General features: G+C 45.4%; 1 protein-coding gene across 1 annotated transcript in view; it reads left to right on the forward strand.

The window, feature by feature from the left end:
- Positions 1-14,566, forward strand: part of LOC127204451 (O-acyltransferase like protein-like) — a 46,950-nt gene that overhangs the window by 17,928 nt on the left and 14,456 nt on the right. The window contains exons 5-8 of the mRNA XM_051163464.1: positions 887-1,113; positions 4,630-4,809; positions 5,577-5,679; positions 11,611-11,712. Coding sequence (XP_051019421.1) covers positions 887-1,113; positions 4,630-4,809; positions 5,577-5,679; positions 11,611-11,712 — 612 coding nt within the window. The remainder of the gene's footprint in view (positions 1-886; positions 1,114-4,629; positions 4,810-5,576; positions 5,680-11,610; positions 11,713-14,566) is intronic.

The raw sequence follows: 14,566 nt of genomic DNA on the forward strand, positions 1-14,566 counted from the left end.
ATGTTTTTCTCAGTGCTTTGGCTTTGTTTGTTTATAATAATTTTCACTTCTTCTTTGCCAAATGCTGAGAAGTGATGCTTATGATAATTTTCTAAGCTGATAGTGAAATTCCTTAATCTTTCTGTTATGATTCACCCCATTACTTTTTTTTTAGAATCTTAAAAAATATTTACTTATTTGTTTATTTATTATGTATAGAGTGTTTTGCCTGCGTGCCAGAAGAGGACACCAGATCACATTATTGATGGTTGTGAGCCACCATGTGGTTGCTGGGAATTGAACTCAGGACCTTTGGAGGAACAGCCAGTGCTCTTAACCTCTGAGCCATCTCTCCAGCTCTTTCTTAGAAAAAATTTTAAGATGTATTTTTAAATGTATGTGTTATGTGTGTGTCTGTGGGAGATTATGTGGACCACATGTGTGCAGGTGCCCATGGAAGTCAGAAGAGGCTGTTAGTTAGATCACCTGGCACTGGAGTTACAGGAGATTGAGGGCCATGCATAGTGGGTGGGTACTGGGAAAACTCAACCTGGGTCTTCCCTCTGTAAGATCAGTAAGCATTCTTACCCAATGAACTATTTCTTCAGCCCCATTCTTAAGTTATTAAGTATTTCCTATGTAAAATTTAGGTGTTTTTCTTGTTGTTATTTTTTGTTTGTTTGCTTTGTTTATGCTTTTGCTTTTTTGTTTTGTTTTGTTTTTGAGACACAGTGTTTCTATGAACATCAGTTAGCCTTGAACTCAGAAGCCTCCTGACTCAGCCTCCAGCATGCTGGGCTTCCAGGAACACTGCCATGTCCACTTGATGACTTGCTTTTCACGAGGTTGTTTTCTCTGCATCTGTGGTGTTTATGTGAAGGTCTGGCCAGGTGTCTTCTCTCTGCAGGTTTATCACCTTGCTGGGCCTTGTCCTTCCTGTAACTGGAACTGTTTACATGGTGGCCAGGGGCTGGGGCTTGGACCTCAGGCCATCCTCTGCACGTGGGGCTCCTCCTACAGCTTGTGAGAGTCTGCCTTTGAGAAACATGCAGAGCAATGGGCAAAGAAACAGGAGCCCACAGACCAACTGCCAAGCTCAGCTCTCCCCACCAGGATGCCTGAGCAGAGGGAAAAGTAAGCATTTTAAAACGGAGACCACCCCAGAGAAGTGACCTAAAGAAGTCTGTGGTTGGAAAAGAGCTCCTCCGGTTTGGATTCTAGCGAATACCCAGCAGCTTCTAAATGCCAGCAGAGACTAGATCTGCAGTGTTTACAATTCAGTCTTTGTTTACCATCCGGGTGCTGAGGCGAGGCGAATGCCCTGACAATGATGCTTTATGCACGGTAACAAAGATCTAGTGTGCTTTTGTGCTGACCAGAGCCTGGGTCCGTAGAGAGTTAAGGGATTCACTGTCATTACTGTTCTAGGGACACATTCTATGATCATGGCTATTTTCAGTACTACAGTTACATATACAACTGAAGCCAGTGGTGGGGGGTGAATGTGCAAGCGAAGCTAGTCAGTGGATCTGAGTTGGAAACAGAGAACGGCTCAAGGTAGCAAAACTGATGATTCCAGTGAGACCCATTGTGTTATGCTTTGGTGAAAGATTAAGAATGTTAGTTTCAAGGGCTATGGTCGCACATACCTTTAATCCTAACACTTAAGAGGCAGAGGCAGAGGCAGGAGAATCTTCTGTGGTTTTGAAGCCAGCCAGAACTAGGTAGCGCAACTCTATCTAGGAAAAAAAAAATATTGGCTTCATTTCCACCTTCCTATATGGAAGGGAAAAACATCGATAGATTGCTATTATCACCTATTAATCTATATCTATTAGCTACCTATCATTTGCATGTCATTCAAAAATTGCCTATTTATACAAATGTCTTTTATTGATATGAAGTAATAAATTCCCCTCAGGTCTTTACATTTGTCTTTTCTTACTTGAGAGAGAATTTTAAAAAAATAACAAAACTCAAAACCTTAAATATCTCAGGGAGTTGGCAGGGAAAATATGAATATGTAATTAAGTAGCTTCAAGGAGTATGTCCCACGTGGGAAGCACAGCAATGGTTTTTCTCTGTTCTTATTTGAATTTTACACAAAATCAGCATTGACAGTAACTTAAAACCCCAACATCAAAAGCACAATAAAAGACAGAAATATGCTGAGAGGCACTTGGCAGGCTTAGAGTTTTGGGGACCAGTTCCTATGCAGAATGGAATGCAAATCTGCCTGGCAGGGGACATGGGTCTGTCCCTGCTGCCCTTCGGTATCTTCACAGCCTGCTCTGTTGAATATATTATATCCCCCATCACATTTTAAGCACAGTACTGATGGGCTTGCCCAGGTCCCAGAAGCCTCCAGCGACCTCTTGTGATGTGATGTGATGTATCTGCACCTGGGTGCCCTGTAGACAGGTTCAAGTTCAGCATGATAGAAAAAGGAGGTGCTTAGCCATTCTTCATCAAATCTGCCTTGACTGCTAACCTGGACCTTGGTTAGCTTTAATGATCTCTATGAACCTCAGCTTCCACATATATGAAATAAGAGACAACATGGGATAAGGTTGACAGAGTTCGATGAAATAGTATGTGCTCGCCTCTTAAATTTATCTTTTCCCTCAGTCACGATATTCTAGCAGGAAGTGAGGAAATGTAGGGCTGTGCTAAGACCTACTGCTGGGAGGCCCTGATCTTGCTGACCAAGCAGCAGGCCCAGCTATGTTCCAGAGGCTTCTGTTGGAGTGTAGTGAGCCCATAGGCAACACATCTCCATTGCTTTCAACAATGCCAGGCTGGATCACAGAGGCCCATGCTTGAGACCCATCTCACACTTAAAGCAGATGCATGTTTACGGTGTCAGGCATCAGTGTGGGCCTTTAAGTTTCTCCCCCAAACTGAGATTTCTTCTGATCTGCATGGATTTTATTGGCAGTTGCTTTTTACTTTGGTTTCAAAATGGCCAGTCTGTGTTCCATTGCCATAGCAACTTTTTCCTTTTGTATTTAATACTATCAGAGACAAAGTATGTCCTTGAATGTTAGGAAGTACAGATCATGATGCACTCATTGCTTTTCCTTCCCCACTTTGACATTCCCCTGAAAAACAAAGCAATGTAAGACCAATGCATCTTTTAGAAGGCTGGAGTCCATAGTTTGGATTCCTGATTCTTTAGCATTTTGATAACTGTTGTATGGTCAGTACAGCTTCCTGTTGAGTGGACCTGTCCTGCTGTTTGGAAGAGGCCATACGTGGGAGCAGAGGTGCACGAAATTGTTTGTGAATTAAATAGCTATGGATTGTAGCAGTTTCTCTAGATGAAATAGCGGGTGCCATGACTGTGGCAGGGGGACCATCACAGGGAAACTCAGATTGACTTCCTGAATCTCAGGATGCCAGGAAATTGAACTTAAAACCACTGACTTCGTGACTACATTTTAATTGTGTAAGGATGCATCTGCACCCACGATGCTTTGGGTTTGCCCAGGAGAATGTGATCCTCTCAGAGCTGGCTTGGACCTTGGAGAGTCCTGTGTTCCAGTTCTGTTTATTTGATTGGCTCTTGGGTTCGATTATATACTGTGTGTGTATCCATATCCCTTTCATCCCAGCACTTGGGAGATTGAGACAGGAGGGCTATCATATATTCAAGGTCATTCTGGGCTTCATAATTACACTGTCTAAAGAAAAAAAAAAACCACTCTAAAGATAACAACAACAATAAAATAACACCAAGATATAAATTAAGTCGGCAAGATTAGCCATTCTTTTTTTTGTTTTGTTTTAGTTTTTCGAGACAGGGTTTCTCTGTGTAGCCTTGGCCATCCTGGACTCACTTTGTAGACCAGGCTGGCCTCGAACTCACAGCGATCCGCCTGCTTCTGCCTCCCGAGTGCTGGGATTAAAGGCGTGCGCCACCACGCCCGGCTCAGATTAGCCATTCTTAAAATGAAAAATACGGATAATCTCAGAGATGATCTTGTAAATGCTTACTATTGGGTGGTCTCTATTCAGAGTGACTTATAACATTATTTCATTTGTTGTTCACAATGTCCTACGGTTACATGATCTACCTAGACTCTTAGTTTGCAGATATGGAAATTGGAGCACAGACAGAGAAGTTAATTCACTTGCCAAGGGTTACAAGGCAGACTTAGAGAGCCAGGAGGATCTAACCTTAAGGAGCAACTTTCAGAGTATGACTTGACATACCACCTCTTCCCTTCTAATGCCTGCACCTGACCTGCATTGGAGACATTAGCACAAAATGAGAGTCCTTGGTGCAGGACCAAGATGCTGTTTCAAGTGAAAAGCCAGTTCTCTGGATTCAGTGGCCTCACAGGTGTTTCACTTTTTCCTGATCTTTGGAAAGCAGTCTGGAGTCAGGGGTTGGCATCTATGGTGCCTGAACTTGGGCAACACAAAGCATTGTGGGATACCAATGTCAGTTCAAGACTGGTGAGGGGAGTCAAGGTTCAAAGGCCAGGTATGAGAGGAGCCCAGAAATAGGCCTGCGGAAGCCTGAGACGAGCAGTCCAGGTTTTGAGCCAGAGTCCGAGGTCTCTGCATGAGCTTGGTTCACATTAGGGTGGTATGTAGATATGTCTGGCTTTCATGAGGATTGGTAATAGTTCCACTCTTGCTCAGGGTTTCTAGGAGCCGTGGATGGAGTTCTGCAGTGCTTTTCTTGGCAGAAGAACATGCCAGCCATCTGCACTCCAGAGCTGCCAGGAAGCACCTGCCAGACACTGAATGGGATCCGTGTCCTGAGCCTCCTCTGGATTGTCTCGGGACACACCAGTCAGATGACCGCTTGGCTATCTTTGGGTATGGGGAGCTGACGAACTTCCTCTCCAGCATCCATGGGAAAGAGAGCTCCTTCTATGTGGGCTAGCAGTGGGCCGTGGGATGGGAGCCTTGACAGCTGTCTCACAAACAGCCAACCTGTTCTAGAGTCATGCTGAGACTTGCCATGGCATGTGACCTCCAATGCCAATGTTCCCAAGGATGCAATTAGTGGCTTCTTTCACTGCTACCCCACTGGGTAGAAATCAGGTACCCAGGGGATGTCTTGATATTGTGTGTTCCTCTGTCAACTAAGGAAGACAGGAAATAGCTTTCCCCTCATTCTGAAAGACTAGGCAAGTATAAAACCAAATGTGGAGTACCCACAGTACGTCACCATTTCTGGACCATTGCTCATTGCCACTCTCTGAAATCTCACATCCATAATTCAATGTCTTCCATTCAGTGACCAAGGTCATCTCTCAGCAGAGGACCAAGCAGGTGATGCGGAACTAAAGGCCAGGCACTGAGGGCAGTTCCAGGGAGCCTCTGGGTGATGGGCACCTGTCCCAATTCTGTGAGAGTCCCAGAGGCATCTTATGAGTACAAAGCACACAGCCTGAGTGATGGGGGCCTCAGTCACCACCCTCACCCCCTACTGTAAATTCATCCCTGGCTTTGTTCTTACAGACAAACGGAAGTTAAAAGTACGCGTCTTAATTTTTCTCAAAGAGAAGTCCTTTGGCTTCCTTCAGCTAAACTAAAAGACATTGCTTTTCTCTCTTTTCTTTTAAATGTGTCTGTTACAGATAATGTGCTTGAGTGGAAAGCCAGAGTGCCCAGGAACCCGCTGTACCTCTACTCTCGGAGCGGCCCATTCTATCTCGGAGTGGACACATTTTTCCTGATCAGGTGATGAGGTTGCAGTGTGGTCTCTGCAGTTAAAGGATGTGTGGGTGTTGGGGAGGGTTGTGAGTCTCACCTTCCTGTGGGAAGGCAATCATCTTCTGTTTATGTCTAGATCAGCAGGTCTCAGCAGGTAGGTCGCAAGCCCTTTCGGGCGTCGCCTGTCAGATATCCTGCATAACCGACATTTACTCTACATCCATAATAGTAGCAAAATGACAGTTATGAAGTAGCAATGAAATAATTTGATGGTTGGGGGTCTCCACAATATGAGGGACTGTATTAAAGGGTCGTAGCATTAGGAAGGTTGAGGACCACTGTACTAGACAGTGCTGTTGCCACAGGCTCCTCTCTGTGGTATCTTCAGTTTCATAGATGAGTTAGGATGGTGCTGAGAAATGGGCTTTTTATAAAAGTTGATTTTTAAAAGTATTTTTAGTTTTGGTTGTGAGCCTAGCTTTTATGGCAGAGCCATCTCTCCAGCTCTCATTACACTTATTTGTTTGTTTGTTTGTTTGTTTGTTTATTTTGTGTGTGTGTGTGTGTGCGTGTGTCTGCATGTGCCAAATGTGTGCTGGTTAGAGGACAGCTTGCAGGAGTTATTTTTCTTTTCACCATGTGGGTTGCAGGGTTTGAACTCAGATCACTAGGCTGGTAGTAAGTCATTACTCTGCTAAGCTATCTCGACAGCCCACCCAAGTTGATTTTATTTATTAAAATCATGCATTTCAGTGGTCCTCAGGCTCTGGAAAGTGGTGTGGACTCATACTAAAATTTCCAATTCTCACTCCAGCAAAATGTGAAGAAAACAGTGTGAAGGATGTCAGTCACACTCCTTTAACTTATCCCAATCTCCTTTTCAATTTCCTACATTCTTAAAACTAATAAGAGTTTGATGTAAGATTCTTCTTTTAAACTCTACTTTATTTGGGGTGTTTAGGACTCAACTCCCTTCCAACCTCCCAACCCAGCGTAGGAGGAAGGTTAGTGGGAAGAAGGGGCCCCCTTACTTCTCCCAGCTGTTTAGGGTCAGTTGGGTTCTTTTGGGCTATACCCATCTCTGTCAACAGCAGACACAGCCAGCAGGCACGTCCAAGCTGTTGAGCCCTGAAGCGTTTCTCTCCGGCTGTCTGTTCCAAACCATGACATCTTCTGTCTCTTGTCTCCTCAAACTGCTCCATGGCCACACACCAACACCACATGCCATCCCCCCCTCTCTGTGCTCTTATGTATATCTTCAGAGCCCTTGACCATGTCCCTCCCCATGCTGCACTAGGAAAGCCATTCATTACCAGCTGGCAAAAGCCATGCCCCTCACGAGACAAGTAACCGGTGTGGGACAAGCTAAAGATCAAACTAAAATCCACACTTGGGATTAGGACAAAAACATATTTACATAACACAACTGAGTTTACAAAGAAGCCAGGGTTGCAAATACTCAATGTCCTGGGATGCCGCAAGCAGAGGGAGATAGCATCTGCAAATCCATGCTGGTTGACACTGAGCCACTTGTTACTGGACAGTTGCTGGTGATCCGGGCTCGCGGGCCTCTCCCTGGATGTGCAGAGCTAGCAGTCTGGGTTGTCATGAGCCCCCCAGATGTACCCTGATGACCACTTGGGTCTGAGGAGCACAGGGCAAGCCTGAGTGTCAGGAGCTGAGGAGAGCAGAGGCATTGAACGTGCCCAGATGCTGACACAGGTCAGAGCTGTACAAAGACCCTGACACAGGTCAGAACTGTAGAAAGACATGTCTGTTTGTGCTATTTGTTTCCGTTTTTCATCATCAGTCTGTGATTGCCTTTTTTTAATCTCTAGTTTTTTATTTTATTTGATTACTTCAGGTGGTTCCCATAGTCTTTCATTTCCTTTTTTAATTTTTAAAAAGTATTTTATTTAATTTATGTGTGCTGGTGTGAGGGTGTCAGATCTTGTAGTTATAGACAGTTGTGAGCTGCCATGTAGGTGCTGGGAATTGAAGCTGGGTCCTTTGGAAGAGCAGGCAGTGCTCTTAACCACTGAGCCATCTCTCCAGCTCCAGTCTTTCATTTCAAATTTACATTGTATATGACGTTCGTGTCCATGTGTCCCACTAGGAGAGAGATCCCTGGGAACCAGTGCTTGCTCGGCAAGCATAATGATCTGAGTTCGAATCTCCTCTAGCCATATTAGAAGTCAAACAGGGGATGGACACACTGGCTTGTACATGAGCATCTGCAACACACACACACACACACATCACACATGCCACACCACATATGTGCCACAGACATTTACATACATATACCACACACACACATGTACACCACACATAAACACATACCACACAGATACCATATATACGACATACACATAACATATGCCACATGCAAAACATACACCACACACAACACACACACATACCATACACATTTTATTTATTTAATTTTTATGTGCAAGGTTTATTTATTTATTTATTTTTTGCCTGCATATGTGTCTGTGCAACCACACATGTGCCTGGTCCCCAGGGAAGCCAGAAGAGGGTGTTAGGTTCCCTGGAACTAGAGTTACAGACAGCTGTGAGCTGCCCTGTGGGTGCTGGGAATTGAACCTAGGTCCTCTGGGAGTGCAGCCAGTGCTCTTAACCACCAAGCCATTTCTCCAGCCCTGTACATTTACTCTAAAACTTATTTTAAAAAGTTTTGTGTTTATGGGTGTTTTGCCTGCATGTATATTTATGTACCATATTTGTGCCTTGTGCCCAAGGAGGGCAGAAGAGGCCATCAGATCTCTTGGAACTAGTATGCTGCCACATGGGTGCCGGAAATTGAACCTGGGTCCTCTGGAAGAACAGTTACTTCTCCTGTCTGCTGAGCTATCTCTCCGTCTTCTATCTTCTGCATTTACTATTGAGCAATGGAGTATCAGCCTCATTTTTACAGATAATAAATTCAAGGTCCAGAGACAAAAATAATTTGCCCTCCTCGCATACTATTAAGATCAGAATCAGAACTTAAGACAAATTGAGGATCCCTAGAAACCTGAAAACCAAAATACTTCAAAACCTGTAGCTTTTTAAGTTGCTAACAAAAATACCATAAGTGGAAAATTGCACAGGCAATAGGTCCCAGACAAAACACAGGTGTGCCAAAAATACCATCTTCAGTTTTCTCCAGGCTGTGTGCGCAGCGGTGTATGAAACAGATTAACGTGTTCTTAGACTTCGGTCTCATCCCCAACATCTCATTGGACGCACACAAACGTTTCTAAATGCCAAACCACACTGGGGTCCACACAGTTTGGAAGAGGGGTGTCCAGCCTGCCGTTTGTTCCATGTCTTAGCCATCCGATCACTGAAATTTACACAGGAGAATCAGGGTTCCAGTGACCCTGAGAGAGCTGTGGAGCACTGTTCAGGAATCCTTTCGTACCTCTTGGGCTGGCTTCGTACTAATCTGTGCTGCATGACTTTCCTTTCCTCCAGCCACTCAGGACTCTGGAACCACAGTCTGTTTTTCCTCTCCCTCGTGCCCCTTCCATGTGGGCTAAACAGTACATGCCCACACATGGAGCAAGACCCAGGCTCTGCTTAGTGAGGGCTGGTGGTCAGTGCCAGCCACCCTGAGAAGAAAGGACGGCCCAGGCTCATCCTTTCCTGAGATTAAGAGGAGGCCAGAATCAGACTTGGCTGCCCTACTTCCAGCTCTCTGCGCCTTCGTTTTGATGTCTTTATGCATTTGGTTCCTATTATAAGGAATCCGACTTGCTGCTTTTCAAAGGAAGTCTAAGAGGCATTCCCCAACCCACCAGGATCCCTTCCAAGTAAGGCCCAACACAGGCATTCTTGCTGGGCAACAGAGAACACATTTGCTCCGCAGAGGAACTCCCATGAGGATCAGTGGGCTAAATGCCTAAAGATCAAGGGACACAGACACGCTCACCACCAAGCTAGAATTCAAAGCTGCACATTTGGATGGTGAACTCAACACAAGAATGTGCCAGTTAGGAATCCTGTGGTCTTCCTGTAATACCAGTGCTTGAGAGGCAGAGACAGAAGGGTCAAAAATTCAAGGCCATCTTCAGCTACATCAGGAGTTTGAGGTGCTTGGAGGCTATGTGAAACCGTGCCTCAAAATCAAAGAAACAAAACTGCGATTCTGGGATTTTTGTTGTTCTTTTGTTTTGTTTTTTGAGACAGGTTCTCTTTGTGTAGTTTGGCCACCCTAGAAATATCTGTGTAGACTAGGCTTCCCAGGAACTCACAGAGATCTGCCTGCCTCTGTCTCCCGAGTGCTGGAGTTAAAGGTGTGTGCCTCTACCACCCAGCTTGGAATTCTGTGCTCCTGAGCAGCCTGGCTAGTGATCTGAGCCTCTTTCATTGTGTGGAAAAACAGGAATAATAACGTCTCCTCTTTCTCCTGGTAGGATTCAAACATCCATCTGTTTGCTTATTCACTCAACAAATGTTCACTGAGAAGTAGTTGGGTATGATTGGAGATCTGGAGCTGTCTCGTTAGGGAAAGCATACTGAAAACAATGTGGGACTGTAGCAATGCGGGTCCTTCATGGTATTTATTACTCCAATAGACCAATAGGGCAGAGGAGATGGCTCTGTGTGGAAAAGTGCTTGCTGTGCAAGCACGAGGGGCTGAGTTCAAATCTGTAGCATTCATGCAAAGATCTGGGCGTGACTGCATGCACCTGTAACCCCAGAATTGTAGGGCAGAGAAGGGAGCTCACTAGCCAGCCAGTCCACCCACAAAAGTTGCCTTCTAGTTCAGTGGGGGACTCTTCCCAAGGCAGTAAGGAGGATAGTGACAGAGGAAGACACTGCTGTCCTTCCCCTGACTTCTGCATGAGTGGCATGGGCACGTGTACTTGCATACTAACGTGTATGAACCATACTACCAGAGAGACAGACAGACAGACAGAGATAGATAAAGAGGACAGAGACAGACAGACAGACAGACACACATACATACACATACACACACACACACACACACAGAGAGAGAGAGAGAGAGAGAGAGAGAGAGAGAGAGAGAGAGAGAGAGAGAGAGAGAGAGAGAGAAACAGAGGACACAAAGAGAAACAGTGAATGCACAAACACAGAGAGAGAGAGAGAGACAGACAGACAGCCAACCAGACAGAGAAAGACAGAGAGAGAGACACACAGAGAGAGACAGAGAGCAAGAGAAAGAATTCACAGCATAACAGCTATCAGTGTTGTTAGTCAAATATTAGTTAGTCTGACCCTCCATCCTTCAGGCCACTGGTTCTCAACCTTCCCAAATGCTGTGACCCTTTAGTACAGTTCGTCATGTTGTGGTGACCCCCCAAATCTTAAAACTATTTCATTGCTACTTCATCATTCTAGCTTTGCTATTGTTATGAACAATAATGTAAATATCCGACATGCAGGATATCTGATATGTGACCCCTGTGAAAGGATCATTCCACAAACACCCCTAAATGAGTTGAGATCCACAGCGTGAGAACCGCTGCCCCAGGAGCTCAGCCCTATGGATGGACCACATTTCTAGCTGCAATCAACAAGTAATACTTGGTCGGGTGCCACTGTGCTGCATTTTTGAAACCTTTGAGCCCTTAGGCCAACAGCTTTCACGTGTCCCCTTAGGCTAGAACCCTCCAAAGCTCTCTTGTTCAGGCCTGTGGGCATTTGTGAGCACTTGTCTTCCCATTCACCCATAATGAGGAAGACACTGAGTCTTGGCCAACAGGCTCTGAATATGTTGCATGAGAAAGGCAGAACCAATGTAAAACAAAACAAAGACACAAAGACTGCTGCTTTAAGGTCACGGGTGGGGGTGGGGTGGGGGGTGTTTCCTTGTCACTGAAGCATCACTTAGCCTGTCCTGACTAAGATGGCTGCAGCAACTCACTGATGAGCTATACTGTAGCTAAGTAACTCTTGTGACTACTCTTCTCTCTCTCTCAGTGGTTGGCTAAGTGCAAGATCATTTTTAAAGATGCAGCACAACACCAGTGCAGGAATAACCCCTAAAGTCATTCTCAGATACTTTCTCAAACGCTTTACAAGGTAGGTTTATTCAAGGATTTTTTTTTTTTTTTTTTTTTTTTTTAGTTCATAACTGCTATGAAATAGATGTTTCTCAATGTTTAACCTTGGTTGGAAAGAGGGATTTTTATCTGTTTGTTTGTTTTTAGCCATAATCTGAAATAAATGGTTTTCTTCCTTAAGCATGTTTGGATTTAGCTGGCTTAAAACAGTTCAACTTCACTGGGTGTGGTGGTGCATGCCTTTAATCCCAGCACTAGGGAGGCAGAGGCAGGAGGATTGCTGCAAGTTCGAGGCCATCCCGGTCTACAAAGTGAGTCTAGGACAGCCAAGACTACACAGAGAAACCCTGTCTTGAAAAATCAAACCTAACCAAACCAAACCAAACCAAACCAAAACAACAACAACAAAAGAACCCCAAAACAAACAACAACAACAGTTCCCAAAACCAAAACCAAACAACAACCAACCAAAAACCAGTTCAACTTCAGTGATGGCAAACTCATTCTTAGCTGGCTGGAAGTAGAGTTCCATAAATGTCTATCCATGGGATCTATATTCTGCAGGAGAGTGGCTGTAGCTGCAAGTGATCCTGGAAGTCAGAGTACCAGTGTGAAGATAAAAATAACACCAGGCGAGGAACGGTGCTGGGTGGGGTGTGGGTCGTGGCCGTGCTTCTTTATTAAGCAATGTGCAGTTGGTTGAAGCAGAAGACTTCTGATAGGTTTAGACTACAGAATAGTGATGGCAGTGACGTAATGAAAGAGCTGGAATTAAAGGGAATGGAGACTTCAGCCCTTTCCACTTTCACACTTTCTCAGGCATGGGTGTACAGAGCCAGAACCCATATCCCTGTATTCCTATTCTAAGTCCATCTTACTATACCACACTGGATAGCCAGGGCTCCCGAGGGAAACAGAACCAATAAAATATATGAATATATGTCACATATCAAAAGAATTTACTAAATCAGCTTTCATTGGAATAGTAACAACAGTTGTCTCAAGCCTGAAAGGTTGAAAGGCTGAGAATCAGGTGGCTCTCAGTCCACAAGGCTTGTATCTCAGCAGTCCAAAACTGGTGCTGAGAATCTGAGAGCCACTGGTCCTTAGTCTGTGACAGAAACTTAGAAGTGTTGGTTCTGCTCTTAGTGAAGGAATCATCATCATCAGCATCATCAGCAGCAGCAGCAGCAGGAACAGGGTGAATCAATGCAGCAGCAAAAGGGAAGGCCAAGTGAGCCAAAGGCAAATACTCTTTCTTCTGGCATGTCCCTTGTGTCTGGACTGCTACCAGGAGATGCCACCTACACGGGGATGGATCAACCCACATCAGTTAAGGCAGTCCCTTACTCAAGCGATTCTAATTTGTAGCAAGTTGATATTAAAGCCAATCATCGCACTGCCATGAAACAGTTAAAACTATCATCAGAGTGGGCAGGAGCAGATTTCATAATTCCACTGCCAGCCTTGTGTCCAGGTCTAACTGTGCACCAGCTATGTGACTGTCTTAGCCTTTCTGTACTTAGGCTTTCTTTTCTATAAAATGAAATTAGGGGCTGGGGATGCAGCTCGGTTGGCAGAGTACTCACCTCAAATGCTTGAAGGTCTGGGTTCGGGCTCAAACACCACAGAAATCTGGTGTGATAGTTTCTGCCTATAGTCCTGGCGCGATGGAGAAGAAGTCAAGAGGACAGGAAAGTTTAAGGTCACCTTAAGCTACATAGAGAGCTGAAGATGAGCTTGGGCTACGTGCAACCTGCCCCCCCCCCCCCAAAGTTGCATTAGGTGCAGTAAGCCCCCAACAAGCATCATCACTAGTTTTCTATTCTTGCTGTTACCTAAGCCTCTTCTGCTTTTCTCTCTGTAACTTAGGAAAGAGGCAGGGGGTGGGGGGACAGGGGGAGCTAAGAGTGATTGGCACTGCTTCTTTTCAATGTGGTTTTGTGGTTTCTTCTGAGCTTTATCAATGTAGCCCGACCCAGACGCAGGGGGAAATACAGGATTTCCGTGTCTTTTGGGTATGAGGCATGGGTTAAGGAACCTGTCCTGTCTGAGGTTTGCTGGAATGGAGGGCTTGTCACGCAGGCCAGAGGTCCAGAACAGCTTAGTTGGGGGGTGGGGGTGGGGATGGGGAGGGCAAGGAAACCAGTAGCGTGGTAGGCTAATCTGCAAACCTTGTTTTGGAATAGAAAGACTCGAAAAATGGGAGAATGTTTTGTTGCTGTTGTTGTTGTTGTTTTGTTTTTCAGGCAGAGGGAGCCAAAGTGTGTGTGTGGAGGGAGGGGGCACAAGGGCACTGGGTGGGAGTGGTGGCTTGTGGGCAAGATGAAGTATGGAACCCAACCTGGCCATTGGCAGTGGGAGCAAGGACAGGGAACTCAAAGGCAGGTGAATTTCCCAACCTGAACAATGTGGCAGATACAGTGGCATTACTGAGACCGGCAACTCTGGAAGAGTGGGGATTTGAGTCAGAGCGAGGAAGAGAATGAGCCCAACTTGGGCCAACACTCTATTGAGAACTGGAGGTGGGTACCACATTCTGGCCGTGCCCTTTCTAAGATCCCCAGAGACAGAACAGTCTTTCCCCCACCACTACCACTGGGATGTTAGTATTCATAGACTCAGAACTCATTGTTCCTATTCAGTTAGGATTTATCCCTTCAAGAGGACAGACAATAGGCTGGGCATGTTAGGGCACACTTGTAACCCCAGCACTTGGGAGGTGGAAGATGGGGGATTAGGAGCTCAAGGCTAGTCTTAACTTTCTAGCAAATTTGAGGCCAGTCTGGGCTACATAAGCGGGGGGGGGGGGGGGTGGCAGGGGGGAGGGCAGAGGATAAAATGGCTAAGACGGCTTTACTATTAATTCATCG

This window comes from Acomys russatus, chromosome 20, assembly GCF_903995435.1.
Source record: "Acomys russatus chromosome 20, mAcoRus1.1, whole genome shotgun sequence".
Classification (NCBI taxonomy): Eukaryota; Metazoa; Chordata; class Mammalia; order Rodentia; family Muridae; genus Acomys; species Acomys russatus.